The 16162-nt window shown below is 39.0% G+C and overlaps 1 protein-coding gene across 8 annotated transcripts in view; it reads right to left on the bottom strand.

Annotated features, from left to right (window-relative positions):
• ANKS1B (ankyrin repeat and sterile alpha motif domain containing 1B) overlaps window positions 1-16162 on the bottom strand; it is a 373862-nt gene that overhangs the window by 203330 nt on the left and 154370 nt on the right. For all 8 annotated transcript variants that reach the window (XM_063133719.1, XM_063133713.1, XM_063133716.1 and 5 more), the window contains exon 15: window positions 2736-2842. In XM_063133719.1, the coding sequence (XP_062989789.1) occupies window positions 2736-2842 (107 nt within the window). The remainder of the gene's footprint in view (window positions 1-2735; window positions 2843-16162) is intronic.

Here is a 16162-nt window from a genome sequence, read left to right as displayed (position 1 = left end):
TTGTCTATAATGGTTTTTTTCTTTTGTTTTTTGCATTTTAATCTTTAGGATATCAACATTTCACTCACCATAGGCATGGATATTCTAAATATGTAACAAGTTTGGGTGGAAAAGCAATATGTTTTTTACATACTGCATTTCTAAATAACAATAGAACATAATGGGAAATGGGGAAAAAAGAAATATCTTGTTTAGATGGATAGAGATTACTTTTCTTCATTCCATGCATCCAAGCTGTAAACAACATATTTTGTCATTTACATGGTAATTACATGCTTAATTTCTTGGTGTAGCCAAATGAATATAAATTTAAGGGTTTATTTTCCGTGATTCTAATGAATACTTTACAAATAAACATTTTCTCTGAAAAATACTTTCAATACCAGAATGAGATTTTAATTAGTATGTTATTACTGTTGAGAGTTCCCAGAATATATATTTCCTCAAATATAACCTGATGTTTACAGCACCATTAAATATATTATTCTGATAAATGCATTCCTTCAAGAAATATCTAGTAAGATAACAAAATACTACATAATGTTAAATACATATGTGATTATGTTGCTCAGGCAACAGGAAAACAAATAAGCAACAGAATGTAGTCCTAGAAAAACAAAAGAAGAACAAAAACATCTTTAATCAATATTGCCTTCCTTGATATAACATTATTAAAATAGTTATTCAAATAAATATTGAGATTGGCTGAATATTCAACTGATGAAATGAGCATATAGAAAAAAGACTAAGGCTGCAATCCTATACACACCCACCTAGAAGTAAGTCCCATTGAACTCAATTATCTTACACCTGAATAGGCATGTATAGAATTGCACTGCACAAAATGTTCAGGAGCATAGTCAATTATTTCGCATCAAGAAATAACAAAATACATTCTTTTACCGTAGAAAAATTGGTTATTTTTTCTTAACAAACTAGCACCTTTACAGTACTTTAAATGTAACTTCCATTTGATTTTTTTTAACATTCAAGATATTTAGTTGCATTACATATTATCTGGCACACTTGCAGATATGTGTTAAAGGAACAAATGATATTCAACTGAAGTATATATAATCAAATTAAGATAGAATGATTAAAAGTGGAGCATTAGTTGCTCTTTTCATATCCGAAATCATAATGCAACACTGTTATAACATGACAATGTAACATATTTCATCCTCATTACTTTTCTTTATTCTTACCTTATTGTGTAATCATTTGACACAGTATAAGAACCTAATATTTTATCCAGATCTATGCTAATTTAATTTGTAGTTAATTTGTAGTTCAATCAGAAATAAGCTATTGAATATTGAATTTTGGTTGCAATACAAAGATCAAAGTAACTTAACCCAATTACACCTCTAATAACTTTGGACATATGGTACTTGTTTACAGGACATCTTATTTAAATGGGTATATCTGCATAGGTATATCACTGAAAGTCTAGGGTTGACCCAGAGTCCATTGATGACTTTGCACTGAGTACAATTAATCACTGGAATATTAATAGTGTTTATATAGCCTCACAAATTGAATTGTATACCTCCTCAAGTACACATTAGTAATTGCACCACATGGATACTGCTCCTCATTTGGAATTTTGATTACTGCATTTTCATCTGTGGCTCTCCTATATGAGCACATATATATTACCGACTGTGTTTTTTGGCTACAGTGCCTTCAATGACAGGTACAACTGCTTATTTCTGATAGTACTACAAGAGATTAGATTAGGTTATGTGGGTGAAATAGTAAATATCTGTGTTCAATCCAGTATATAAAAGCTTACAGTATGGTTAATTGGATTAATATAGCCTAGAAGTTAGATACTTTTTTGGATTAAGAATATTACCTAGTAATCTGATAAAAGGCCCTATCTAGATATTTAAAAGCCAAGAGGATAAATATAATAGCTTTTCATATTCAAACAAATCACCATTACTCAGTGTTAATTGCATAGGCACAAATTTATGCACTTCAGATAACATATCATGACTAGTAGTATTATTGCTGATAAAAACAACAACCTGACATCACAATTGGAAAATACAGATAAATGTGTGGGAAGAATTGATTATGAACAACAGGTGTGGTGAGTGTTACTACATCTAAGCACTGGAAGATGTTGCTAAAGGATTGGAAAAAATATTAGCTAATTTACTCTTTCTTCTGTCCATAATTATTTTTGTAGGACGACTTCATAGATTTAAAGCACTTACATGAAATATGTATATTACACACCAAATATATCTGGCATGTCCATCGCTGTTAACTCTTTATCAGTTAAATGTAGGTGGATTTTAGGCTTACATTTAAAGGAACAGCCATTAATTTCCTTTCAAGCTCAAAATATATTAGTTCTTTATTAGAATATTCAGAAATGAATAATGCAGTAGATTAGTAATTATTAATACTAATTAATACCAAATCTATCTAAAAATATGCGATCTGCTTCCTACAATAAATCATAGATAGAATTGTTTTCCCCCCAAGGGTGGTCTAGGAATACTATGCCTTCACTTTATTTAAAAAAATGTTTTGAAATGAAATATGAAGCAAGCAAAACTGTGGCTGACAAATCCCCTTGCTCACATTGATAACATATAGGATTATGTAAAATGTTTATCCTAGAGCACATTGCAGAACACAAAATAGATTCCCTTCCATGCAGTATTAGATCTCATGAGGCAAAGAATCAAACATCAGCATACACAGAGAGTATCACTTACCATAAACTGTACATTGTCAAATCCATTAGCCAGCAAGTGGTTCTCATACTGAGGTAGCCCAATATTTTCCAACCATTGTCCCACAGTCTGGACAGGGCATCTGGGTGCTGAAAGAGTTTGAGAAGGGAGGCGTTTAAGCAGTGAATATCCATCCACAGGATAATAACGATGGTCCTGGGCTGAGAGGTGGCATTGCCACATTGTGTTCCGGGAGAAGCTGGTATCAAAGGAGCCCGCCAGCTTGTCAATTTAATGCTTCCAGCAAGTAAGAAAGTCAGAAGTAGCACATAGTTTCTGGGGTAGACTATAGAGTAAGATCTGCTCCTAGCTCAACATTTCATAGGTATTAATCTGTACTACAGACCAGTACGTCATGTGATGGGGAGGGGGGAGGCAAATCAAGCTGTCAGCAAAGCTGCTTTCTGTAATATGTGATTGTTGAAATACTCCACAATGAGCAATGCACTGCTAGCAGCAAGAAATCTTTTATCAAGTACTCCTACACTCATCAGTATGCAGCTCCATGCTCCTTGCTCCCCCTGCTCGCTCCCCTTCATTACCCAGCCTAGGCTACACCTCACATTTTCAATAATAGCCATCAGATAAGGCAGATTTTTTTGTCTGCAAGCTGTAAGCTTGCTGCTGCTGCTTCCACCTACACACCCATCCAAGCGTCAATCTTGAATGATGAGAGCAGTCAAAACAAATGCAGAAAATAGCAGGTCATCAGAGGCACGCTAAAATGCTAAAATCTGAATAGAACCTTCGTACCAGTTATGCATTACAGATCTGCTTGTTATAGATTTTTTATGTTTAAAAAGATATCAGACGCAAAGCATTAATTGTAGCCTATACGTGGCTTACTCCTTGCTTCCTTTTCATAAAAAACTGCACTGAGGTTTGCTCTGCTCACAGTATGCTTTAAACCATTGTTCTAATTATTAATTATTTCCAGTCAGCCTGTAATGAATGAGAAAAAAACACTGTTGCATATTTTCTTGTCAACATAGAGAATAATCTAAATTGTACAACATCCTTTCAGTCAAAATAATTATTTCTTCATCTCCCGGATTTTTCAACCATAAAATGCTACCAGACATATCAGCAAACCTCTCATTATAATCAAAGTTCAGCCTCAAAAGACCATGCATTCACAATGACAAATTTTGTTTACTATGTAAAAAAAAGAATTGATTTTCTTTCTCAAAAAACAATTTATTTGAATGAACATCTGAATAGTATGATTTAAAAAACAAAACAAAAAACAAAAAAGCAGAACATTCAGCATTTCTAAATTTACCAGATAGCTGATAATTTGGAAACTAGAGTAATAATTCATCTATAAACTGATTTGCCAGGCTTCATGATGCTTTGAAAATATCAAGTCCAATGTTTAACCACAGGAGTAATTGTTTATTTATAGCACCATTCTAAATATACATAAAAAAATAGGGGGTTGTCATTAAAAGGATCCCCCTAATCTCTAATCCTGCTTTTCTATCTTAGAAGCTTTTACAAAATACAGGTGTTAATTACATTTTAGTTATCATAAAACAAACACACACATAAATTGCATATTACTGCAAATTAGTGCACACATAAATAACATAAACATAACATAAACATTGTGCACTGGTCATAAATATGAATCAGAAAGGACAACAAACTATGACTCAGTTCTACTGTGACTGAAGTCACAGGGAAGTCTCTTGGTGACTTTAATAGATCTTATTCAAATCCTGTAACCTGACTGCTGTTGCTACTGAACCTTTTGACAAGTCTCAATGAAGCATTTCTGAATGGGTAAATATTCATTGAAGACTTCAAACAAATGCAATTACTCAGTTTTCCTGGTGGTATTTATTAATGTAATTTTGTCCAAATCAGGAATCGAAGGAATCGAACCAAGGAATCGAAGCGGGGGGGGGGGGGGGATTCAGAATACTGTGGCATTTGAGGGATCAGAGGAAAATATGATCTCCAGCTAATCTTATGCCTATTTATTCAAAGGTATTCAGCAAGTTCATTGAGATTTACCTTCTAGTAACAGCCTGCTTCTATGCAGAGCTAGGTACACCTAAGCCCACTGATTTCACTTAATTCTGCATAAATGTGGCTAACTGTGTTTAGGATTGTGGTCTTCATCACTGAAGATAATGTAAATATTTAATGTAAACTACAACACATGGGGGGGAAAACACCCTTTTGGGTATGATTTCCCTTCCCTTTTTAATTACCTGCTACTAGTTAACATGTTTTTGAAAAGGCATTTAACATTTCATTGGCTTGCAGTTTTCAATTCTTTTTAATCATTATTTTATGCATTGGTATCATGGCTAGAAATAGAGCATTACATTTTTCAAATGATACAAATACAGAAACAAGAAATTGTAAGATCAAACATAACTCTGAGAGATATCAGCCTACACAGAAACATGCACATTGATATCCACACCTTGGCAAAATGGAAGACAATAATTCTCACATTTGAAACATGGGTAGTAGATAGTTGTCTAATGGAAATTAAAATCTATAATTGAACTACAGGTCTGAAGAAACAGACAATGCATCTAAAAAACATAGAGACATGTCAATCTTGCACTTATAGGGAGATTATTAATGCAGGGATGGACCATCTGTGGCACATCAAGCCACAGGAAGTCCACTAGCCATGTATGGTAACTAGAACTGTTCAGTTTCTCCCCATTTTGCCAGATTTCTACTTGCATCATTGTCTTGAGCTCTTTAGAATAACAAGAAGGTGACCAGGCTCTGTTCAGCTGAAGAGGGCACTTAGGCACAGTCATATCAACTGCCCGGATCATTCTGCATTCCACACAGTGACCTGAGCATTGACAGAACTGCCACCCATGCCAATGGAAGCTCTCCAGAATCTGTTGGATTACATTAGCCTCTTAGCGTGGACCATACTAATTGATATCCAATGCCTGCAGTGAACTGTGTGAGTCTAAACTCAAAGGAAATGTGGGTACTGAATCAGAGTATCCAGCTGAACGTAGCTGAGAAATCAATTCCACCCAGCTCATCCATGGAGGTTTCAGTAATACAAGCCAAATCAACAAGCTCCCATATCCATGATCAAGTAATGGATACAAATACCCACTTGTTTCACTGAAACCTTGATGAATGAGCTAGGTGATCTCTCTCTGATTATATTATGGATTGACCTGATATTTAAGAACAACATCAACAGGTACCAAGTCAGGGTTCAGCCTTGTTTTGGGCATTCACATGATGCAAGGCAGGACCAACAGGGCCACGGTCAGGCTAGAGTGCAACCATGAGCACTATTATGACAGACTGCTTTCACTTGCAATATTAATTAAGCTCAGAAATGAATCAACGCTCTGTGCAGATGGCATAGCAATGAACTCACTTTTTCCACTAAAGTAGTTCCAGTGAAAACAGCTGCTGTATTCTGGGCTTGCTGAAGTTTCTAAACACTTTTCAAAGGCAGTCTCATACGGAATACATTGCAGTAATTCAATTATCATATAACTTTGGAACTCCCAGGCCCTTGATGTAATCAAGGCATGAGTCACCGGGCATGTCTAGACCAGGCGCTATCCCGAGGATCGTCCCGGTATGATCCCTCCATTTCCCCAGGATATCGGCTTACACTGTTTTTGCATTTTTCCCCACGGTCCTGGGATGATCCTGAGGACCGTGAATGGTGTGGCCACCCATCCTGGGTTCTTCCCTCTTCTCCGCAAGTAGCGGGGGTCATCAGAGGGAAGAAGCTGGGCTGGTTGGAGTCCAGGGCCATCAGGGGTTGGGGGGAGAGGGGTCGGGGCTTTTTTTTAAAAAAAAAAACCCAATTACTTCTTCATTGGAGCACAGTTGTACTCCAGCTCCTGCCTTTTTTTTTTTTTTAGAAAAAGGCAGGCATGGTGTCCTGCTTCCTCCCTGGACATTGAACCACATGTGAACCCAGGGGGAGGATCTCACGATCAGCATATCACGAGATCCTCCCCCCTCTCTCTCCTGGTCTAGACATGCCCACCGTGGCCAGGTTCCCATCCTTAAAGAATGGCTCCATTTGGCACACTAATCGAAACTGGGCAAACACACTCCTGTCACCTGACCACCCAAGGAGCAAGGTCAGGTCTGGGAGAAGTCTCAAGCTATAAACCTATTTTGGGGGGGGGAATGTAAGCCATCTAAAACAAATGGTACTGTTATCACTACTGACTAGAAGTAGCTGTCTTGTCAGGATTACATCTCAATTTATTAGTCCATATCCAGTCCATTATTTCATCTCTACCTGTACTAAGGAGAGTGGGTGAGGAGCAAATATACTGGTATGACCTGAAGCTTACTCCCAATCTTTCCCAAGGAATAATTCTAATAGCCTCTAAGAAAGGGAAAATTAGGCATAGCTGAAAAATGTCTTGAAACCAATTTTGAAATTAGATAACAGTAAACTCTCTTTCTCCAGAACCGCAATTGTTAGGGGGTTCGATAAAGAGCAATGCTCTTCTGGCTAATTCTAGGACAGCAAACAGCCTTTCAAAGAGTGGGGATAAGTTTCACATATGATTTACTAACTACATAGCATAATAATGTAAGGACAGTTTGACAAAATTAGTATCAAAAGCCTTAAAATGACATGGAAAAATAAGGAAGTACTCTAGGAACCCAGGAAGTTGCCTTATAGCAAGTCAGACTGTTGGTTCATCTAGCTCAGTATTGTCTATACCAGGGCTGGATAGAAGGTAGATCGCCAGATGTTTTGGACTTCAATTCCCAGCATTCTACGCCATTGGCCATGCTGCCAGGGGCTTCTGGGAGTTGAAGTTCAAAAGATCTGAAGATCTACCTTCTGTCCACCTCTGGGGGCTGTCTTCATGGCACTGGATTGGTGTGACCTCCCTCTCAAACCCGCGTTTTCCCTCTCCCAGGGCAGCATTGAGTAGTCCTGATGCTGAAGAGGGAGCACAGGGTTTCTGGACAGCAGCCACATGCACCCTCTTCCTGCACTTCCCCCAAAGATGTCAGGGAGGGAAGAGAGTTGACAGATGCCACAAAGTAGTATCGCCCCACCCTTACTCATCACCCACCAGACCCCACAGAAGGGGCAATTTATGAAGGTGTTGAGCACCAGGATACAAAGGCCACTGCCGTTGCCACTAGCTCCTCCACATTCTGGAAAAAAGAAAGAAGGCGGAGACGAAGGCAGGCGGGCTCTTTACTCTGCTGTCCCCATTCAAGGGCTCTCACAGCAGCCTCTCTTTCTGCTGCCTTCTTTCTGGTGAAAGGCAACTAATTGCCAGTTGCCTTTCACCAGGCACTGCCCCTGGGTTGACCCTGGAGCAATGTCAGATGGCGGAAGCATCATTTTGATGTCGCTCCGTTTGAAAAAGTTGGGGTAAATCCCCAACTTTGTCAAATCGGAGCATCACAGGGAAGCCCCACAGTGGCTGAGAAGCTGCACTTGTGTTGTCTAACTGATTCAGTGCCGATCCATAGCCACTGCGGGGCTTTCCCATGTATAGACAGCCCCTGGTCTACAATGACTAACAGTGACTCTCCAGGGTCTCAGATGGAAGTTTTCCCCAACTTTACCTGGAGACGACAGGGACTGAACCTGGAATGTTTTGTATGCAAAGCAAGTGCTTTATCTAAGAGCTGAGCTATGGCTCTTCCTCAGATGCTTCACAATATCAAAAGAATCAATCATATTGAAACTTGACATTATAGTTGATCAAATTCAGTTTTCAAGTTTTGAAAGACTGGTATAATTTCTCTTCTGTTGCTATCTAACGCAATATATTTTCTTGCATTTCTTCAAAGCTATTCTCTCCAGACAGACTTTTACTGGCCCAGATTTATCCTTTTGTATCCAGAGTCTCCTTACTTTGGTTAGCCTTTTTTGGGTAGTTGCTGGGTTGCTATGGACAGGAGAAGATGGGGAAGTCAGCATCCACCAGCCCCATTATGCATGCTTATCCCTGCATCCAGCCCAATACCTTCAACAAAGCAATTGCTTCTAAAAGAACATCAGGGTATATAAAACCATGCCTGTTTTTTAAAAAAGTACAGATAAGGTGGATGGCCACTGACGATAGAGAATCCTATTGATATTAATCACACTTAAGAAGCTTGACCCAGAGTGAAAATATAGGAATCATTTCTTCTCACTGAACTACAGTGCATTGTATACATACATACAGAGACAGAGACCTGCTCCCAAGCCCCCTCCTTACAACAATATACTAATGATACAAGAGGAAGTAGATCCAGACTCTGAAACATTATCGTCAGTGCCCTTGGCCTTAGCGGGCTCTCTACTTTTGGATGAAATAAAGATTTCTCACATACTTAATTTAGAACAGACTAAAGATGAAAATGGGACAGAACGTATTTTGTTCTTTCTTTCTTCCTAGTTATGCTGCTTTCTTGTCCATTCTTTGTTATGGAAAATTGGATTCATTAGATTCACAGGCAGAAGATTCTAGGATTGAGTCAATGTTCAGACTGAAACACCTAAGACACTGTTTATATAAACACCACTAAGGCGCTTATAAAATTATTTGACAGTGTTTTAAAATAAATTTGTTGATTGTTTAAAATTATTTAGATATACAGTATGTGTGCTGTCTGTTTGTATGCAAATAGCTTTTATGCTATGTAAAATGTAATTTTAAGGTTTTTAAATTTGGAAACTGCTCAGAGAATTCGAGCTATTGGGCAATACAAAAATGTAATAAAATAAATTAAAATACCTGATACAGAGCACAACAGCAGATATCAAACAGGATGAATGATCAATCCCTAATCCAGACATTGTCCGATTGCTCCCTGAAATATTATTAATATGTCAGTTGTTAAAGGAAGTTACCTCTGCATTAAAGCAGATGAAGATTTAATGTGATTTCCTCTTTATGTCGATTATCTTTTTAAAATGTGAGACAGTATTTATTTCTACTCAGAAAGGAGGGTGTTTACTTTCAAATATAATTAATGTTATGAAACAGTATTGTTGAAATAGGTGTGACTTAAATAATCTATAATATGCTTCGTATGGTCTGAATATGTTGAGTACCCATCCTTTGGATTATTATTTCTGCTGTACAATAGATGACTGACATTTTGCGATACACGCTAGCAATAATGTTTTGCTTTGCTTTGTTGTTGTTTTGTTTGTTTTTAACTTTAAAAGAATGTTCAAAAAATAAAAATGAGACAGATGAAGGGAGGTGTACAGATAGCGGATCTTGAGGAGCGAAGTTACTCGTTCTTCATTTGCAACCAAAAGTGGGAGGGAAGAGAACCAGAGCCAGATGCAGTGTAACATCTAATGTAGAGTACAACAGCTGCCTTGTACTATGTATTTGTCCCAAAGTGGGGCAAACTTGGGATTCCTGTCCACTAATGCATCTATAGGACAATATTCCATGAGGCACACAGGATGGGCCCAACACGATGGACAGAATAATGAAAATGAGTCAATCTATGTGTTTCCTCTGACATTAATGAGACTATGTTTGTGAAAGCTGACTAGCACTGACTATTCTCTATAATTGTTGTGACACATTGAAGCAGAACAGGAGGAAGTATGGCAGATAAAGAGAAGCACTATAATACAGGCACATCTTGTCGCTCCTCTGATGCCATGTTTCTCGCCTGCCCAAGGGTCTCTACTTTCCTTGCTCGGCTTCGTCCATTTTCTTCTGCTGCCCCTTATGCCTGGAACACTCTTCCAGAACATTTGAGAACTACAAGTTCAACCGCAGCTTTTAAAGCTCAGCTAAAAACTTTTCTTTTTCCTAAAGCTTTTAAAACTTGATTTTGTTCTGACTTTATACTGTTAGTTTTACCCTACCCAGTGCCTGTTTGCATTCTCTTCCCCTCCTTATTGTTTTATTATGATTTTATTAGAATGTAAGCCTATGCGGCAGGGTCTTGCTATTTACTGTTTTACTCTGTACAGCACCTTGTACATTGATGGTGCTATATAAATAAATAATAATAATAGTAATAATATTTAAAATATACAAGGCTTTCCACACAGTGGTCCTCATACCCCAATTCTCCACATGTTTGTATGGCAGAATGGAGGAAATCCATTGGAACTGCAATACACATATGAAAAGACTGGATGTCTTTTTCTCCTTGGGATTGCTTCCAGAATTTTCAAATTAGGAATATGGACAATCAAGGGCATAAGAATGCACCATACTATGTAATGTGCAGTACTCATTATTTACAATCAAGTTGCTTGTTCATTTGAAAAATTAGAAGGATAAGTTTTAAGAATTTACTCTTTAATTCTTTAAATAACTTTTTAAAAATACTCCAGTCAGGGTCATTAAATAATAAATGTTTTATTTAAGAACATTAAAATCTAATACACTTAGGGTAGTATCCCATTGACACTAGTGCTAATATAAATTACGTTGTGCTAATGTAAACAACCTCTAGTGCAATGTCAATGTTTTCTGGCATGCTGGTTTTCCCAGGGAAACCTATCACATCAGCAAATACTATTGCTGCATTAGAGCTCACTTAAGTTGTACAACGTAATTTATGTTAGTCCTAGTATTGAATAGTACTGCCAAATATTGTAGATAAATGAATATTTTAGAGGTCAGTTTTGCAAACATGTGTTATGGTTATAAATCATGTAGCTAAAGTTTGAGGAAAAAATTAATTTCCCATTTCAAAGCTGTATGGAAAGAGCAGGCAACTAGCTTGAGTGTATACTATTCAAGTCGTATCAGTGAATTGTGAGAAAAAATGTATAAAACCTTTAGATAGGCCCATATGTTTAAAAATAATTCCATAACTTGCTAAAGCATTTACTGAATGGTGGCAAAAACAAAGTATTGAATTCCAAGTATATGCTAATTAAAATAATTTTCTTCTGTTCATGAAAAAGGAAAAGGGAAATTCCAGAGAGCATTCTGATTCATCTGTTCTCTGGCATGTCTCTTCTCTTTGGATTATTAGGCAGGACCAAGCATCTCACTGCATCTCCTCCTAGAGAGTGGTGTCCTTATCTCCCAGACCAGAACTAGAAAAGCTAGTTCCAAAAGAAAAGAACATGGTAACATAATGGGCCTGTTCAGACAACACTTCACTCTCTGGTTAGCAAAACTGTGGTTCTCTGGGGTTAGCACTAACCACAAGCTGTGGTGTCTCACACAACACTGTAAGTTACAGTTAGACCTGCTAACTCTGCTGCAGATGGTCCAACTAAGGTTAGTGAACAGGGTTTAGCAAAACGTATCACATAAGACACCTTAAACCTTGCTGCTTAACCAAAAGCCTTAACCAGCAGGGTTTAAGGTGTCTTCTGAACAGGACCTATAAGTAATAGTAAATCACTGAATAAGCCGTCTTTAGAAAGTGAAACACAGGAACTCGTCCCAGGTGTCTCTATATACCACCCCATATATTTAGTGATGGCAGCAGCCCCTACTAAAAGAAGAGTTCACCAGGACTATACATGTGAAGAAAATGCCCTCCAAGAATCCTGGAAAATAGGAATTCACTGTAAGAATTTCTTCCACTTTCCATCCCATGACTCCTGGAGGACATTCTCTGGGATTTCTAAGAGCAGTTCATCTCTGGGTGGGAGTCCTGGTGAACTTAGGAAGGAACCAGCCTGCTGCATGCCATATCTGTAGAAGAGTGTCAGTTTTGTAAAGAAGCAGAGAGAACTATTGCCATATTGCCACATGCCTTGGTTGTGGCACTTGGCTGCTTGTAGCACATGGCTGCTAAATACTAGAAACATGCTGTGGCTCTGTTGGTCTGGATCAGGGTGGAGATGTTATAGATGGTGGATCAGCTCTCCTCCCTCCCTGGTTAATTAAACCATATTGTGGGAATGGAAGAGGGGAAAGGAGAAGAGAAAAGAGGTGGGGGGGTCTTCCCTATGGATCTAGATGTGGTGCATGAAGCTGTTCTACTGCCAGTAGGCAGGGCTGGGCTGGTCTCTCCTAGAACAAAGTCGGAATAGACAAAGCTGTCTTATACTGTGTCAGACAAATGGTCCATTGAGCCCAGTATTGTTGACACTGACTGGCAGCAACTGTCCAGGATTTCAGACAGGAGTTTTTCCTCCCCTATCTGGAGATGCCAGAGATCAAATCTGGGACATTCCACATACAAAGCATGTGCTCTACCACTAAGCCAGAGATGCAGTGAGACGATTGGCCCTGATCTAAGGAGGAAGGACATGCCAGAGTATAGAACAGGGGCCTCCTAAGTTGTCCATGAACTTCTCGCCTCACTGGCCCCTTCATAAATACTATTTTAAGAAAAACTTTGTGAAATGTTAGGGAAGTTTTCTTTCTCTCCTTTTCTAGCTTTTAGCCTTGCTCTTTCTCTCCCCTGTTCCCCTTTGCCTTGCTATTTCATCCTCCCGCTCAGCCTGTAGCCTCACTATTCCCTCTCCTCTTTATCTCACTGTTTCTCTTCCACCTAGTCTTTTCCCAGGCTCTTTCTCTACCCCTTTGCCTTGCGGTTTCCCCCATCCTCCCATCCTCTAGCATCACTATTTCTCTTCCACCTCTTTTCCTTGCTGTTTTTCCACCTCCCAGCCTCTAGCCTTGCTCTTTCTCTCCCATCTAGCCCTCTTTAGGTCACCTTTGAATAGCCATGCCCCCACATGAGCCATTATTTCACTAGGCACATGGTGGTGCCTAGAGCAGTTTTGCAAATTCCCAAATTTGCCCACAAGTCCAAAAAGATTGGGCACCCCTGGTATAGACAAATTAGAATGCCCACCAGGAGTCATGGGGAAGAAGTTTAGTTAAAATATAACATATTCAACTATAGAACAATGAAAATCCTATTCAGATGTAGCTGTAGAGGCTTTGTATGATAGGAGAGTGGTGAAATCATGCCTGCCCACATGCCTCCAGGCCTATATGCAGGGTCACTCTGTGTGATCAGTTCCCTTCATTTTTGTGAAGTATCACAGAGATCAGCTCCGTGTGCTTTGGACTCTACGCATGCAGACTCAGGGCTGGCCAATACATTTTGTTGCATCAGATCGACCAGTGAATAGTGTCCCCTCCCCCAAAGTCATGGTACAAAATACTCAAGGCTAGTCAAGTTATTTTGGCACCTGAGGCAGAAAATCGCACAAGTGCCACTCCCACAAGTAAAATTACAATAATAATAAATTAAACAACTAAACATTTGCTGCCCTTTCATAACACCCCAAATCAGCTGCCTCACTCTACCTAATGGTTGAGCCATCTCTGTAGCAGACTCTTAATCCAGTTTGACATCAAACACATGGACATTAGGCACAGTGAATAAAACATGCCAGGAAGCAGACTGTGAGCAATTTTGAACTACCACCACATAAGATGTACAATTGGGTCCTGCAACAAAGTGTTTCTCCAGTATAGAATGCCAGCCAGCCCTGCCCTTTCTCATTATCAGTTCTTTGCAGTTTACTAAGCAGTATTACTGAGAAGACAATCCGAAAGGAGATGTTTTACTTTAGTTCTCATTGCTCTGACCTTGCTGGCCTATGAAAAGGTTTTGCTGGCCTGGTACAAGGATGCCAACAGTTCCAAATTCTCTGCACACATTTACATTATTACTTAGATTCAGTCTCTAGGAAGGAATCTCATTTTAGATGCTCTGTGCTTCAAAGCACTTCCATCTAAGGCCTAAGGATGAGAAATTTGCAATATATATTTTCAGAGAAGCAGATGTACAAGTAAATTTCCCTCTTCAATATGCAAATAACCATAATGTCTTCCCCAGACACAGTACATATTCTAAATAGGAAGGAAACTGGATAACTCACTGGAAAGGTTATTAAGGTGGGGAAATGATCAAGAACCCAACACACACACAAATCCTAGCACTGCAAAACAGGATTTGCAACAGTCACTTTATATCATCAATCCCAGTGGGTACCTCAAGTTAATTTAAATTATATTTAAATTAAACCAACCATTGAAAATTCCCAGAGAGGGATGGGATCCTCACTGCCTTCTGTTTGATTTAGACTTATTATTCTGTACGCCGCCCTGAAATCCTTGTGATATAGGGCAGGATATAAATGTTTTAATAAATAAATAAATAAATAAATAAATAAATAATCTACTTTACAATTGTCTACACAAGGGATATGCCACATGCACCCCCCACAAGGCCTGAGGCCCACCATGGGTTTCCCTGGTGGGACGCAGCCCAATTGCTGCCAAAATACAAAAAATAATGGCTGCAAATGCAGTCACTGACATTCCGGCCTACTCCTCCCATACTTGTAAAAAAAATAATGATGGGTGTTATGGCCTTTCCCCACTCCCCATATTACGAGCAGCCACTGCTGCTGCTGCTGCTGCCATTCTGGCCTGCCTTTCCCACCATTGTAAAAAAATGAACCCACCACCAGTTTTGTGGTGCCTTCTCCCCCCACCCCTCCCACTCGCCTATGCTACCTTCTCTATTCTATCTTCTACACGTTCTATTTCCTGCTTGTCACCACTGCCTGTTGGAACAGATGCTCCTGCATCCATTCTTAGTGAACTCTATGATTCTTGACCTCTGAGATCAGAGGCAAGAGTGTCAGCTGAAAGACACTCTTGCCAGCAGGTTTGAGGCTGGGAAGAACGGCAATACTGCTAGTCAATTGATGATGGGTTAGCTGATTATCTTATATTCGGGGCAATAAATGCTTATGAATGCTGACTCTCTGACAAGAAGATTGTGCACTATGGATTTAATTGCGATTACCCTGACACCTTGGCTCAAGAATCTATTTTGTTCCAGAAGGCATAGCCTGGAAGCTGCCAGGAACACTGTTGACTCTGGAACCACTGTAGAGGCAAAGAAGCCATAGGATATACACACATCCTCTTTGACTATATTAAAGAAGGTTGTTCCCTGTATTTGGGGGGAAACTTGCTATGCCACCACCCAGCCAACTAACCTATGTAAGTACCTGTGGTTTGGCCAGTCAAAAGCCCTGTCAGTCCTGAATCTGCGAGCCAGGCTAGCCAGGTTAAGCACTACCTGAGTACCCTTAATTACACCTTTTTATTTTGAATATTGTACTATAATCCATATAGCAAGCTAGATTTATTTACTTAAAACATTTTTTACTGCCTTTCAGGGCAGAAGCCTTCCCAAGGCGGCTCACAACAATAAGATGCATAAAAACAATTAAAATATTGAAAGCAATAAAACATAAGCACAATAAAATAGCAATAAAAACCAACATTAAAACCCACAACAGCAGAAATAACAGCAGCAAGAGCAGTCATATCACAGATGAAAAATTAATCAAGAGACAAGAAACTTTCCTGAGCCTGCTGTTCAGTTGCCAGAACCAAACCATTGTTTCCTTTGTTTCAACCCATCCTGGGTCCAGCCTCTGAGCCACCAAACCGTCTCTTTCCTTTGTTCTGAATCCTATAACTGTTTTTAGA

This window comes from Elgaria multicarinata, chromosome 9, assembly GCF_023053635.1.
Source record: "Elgaria multicarinata webbii isolate HBS135686 ecotype San Diego chromosome 9, rElgMul1.1.pri, whole genome shotgun sequence".
NCBI classification, from domain to species: domain Eukaryota; kingdom Metazoa; phylum Chordata; class Lepidosauria; order Squamata; family Anguidae; genus Elgaria; species Elgaria multicarinata.
This window is presented reverse-complemented; position numbering and strand designations above follow the sequence as displayed.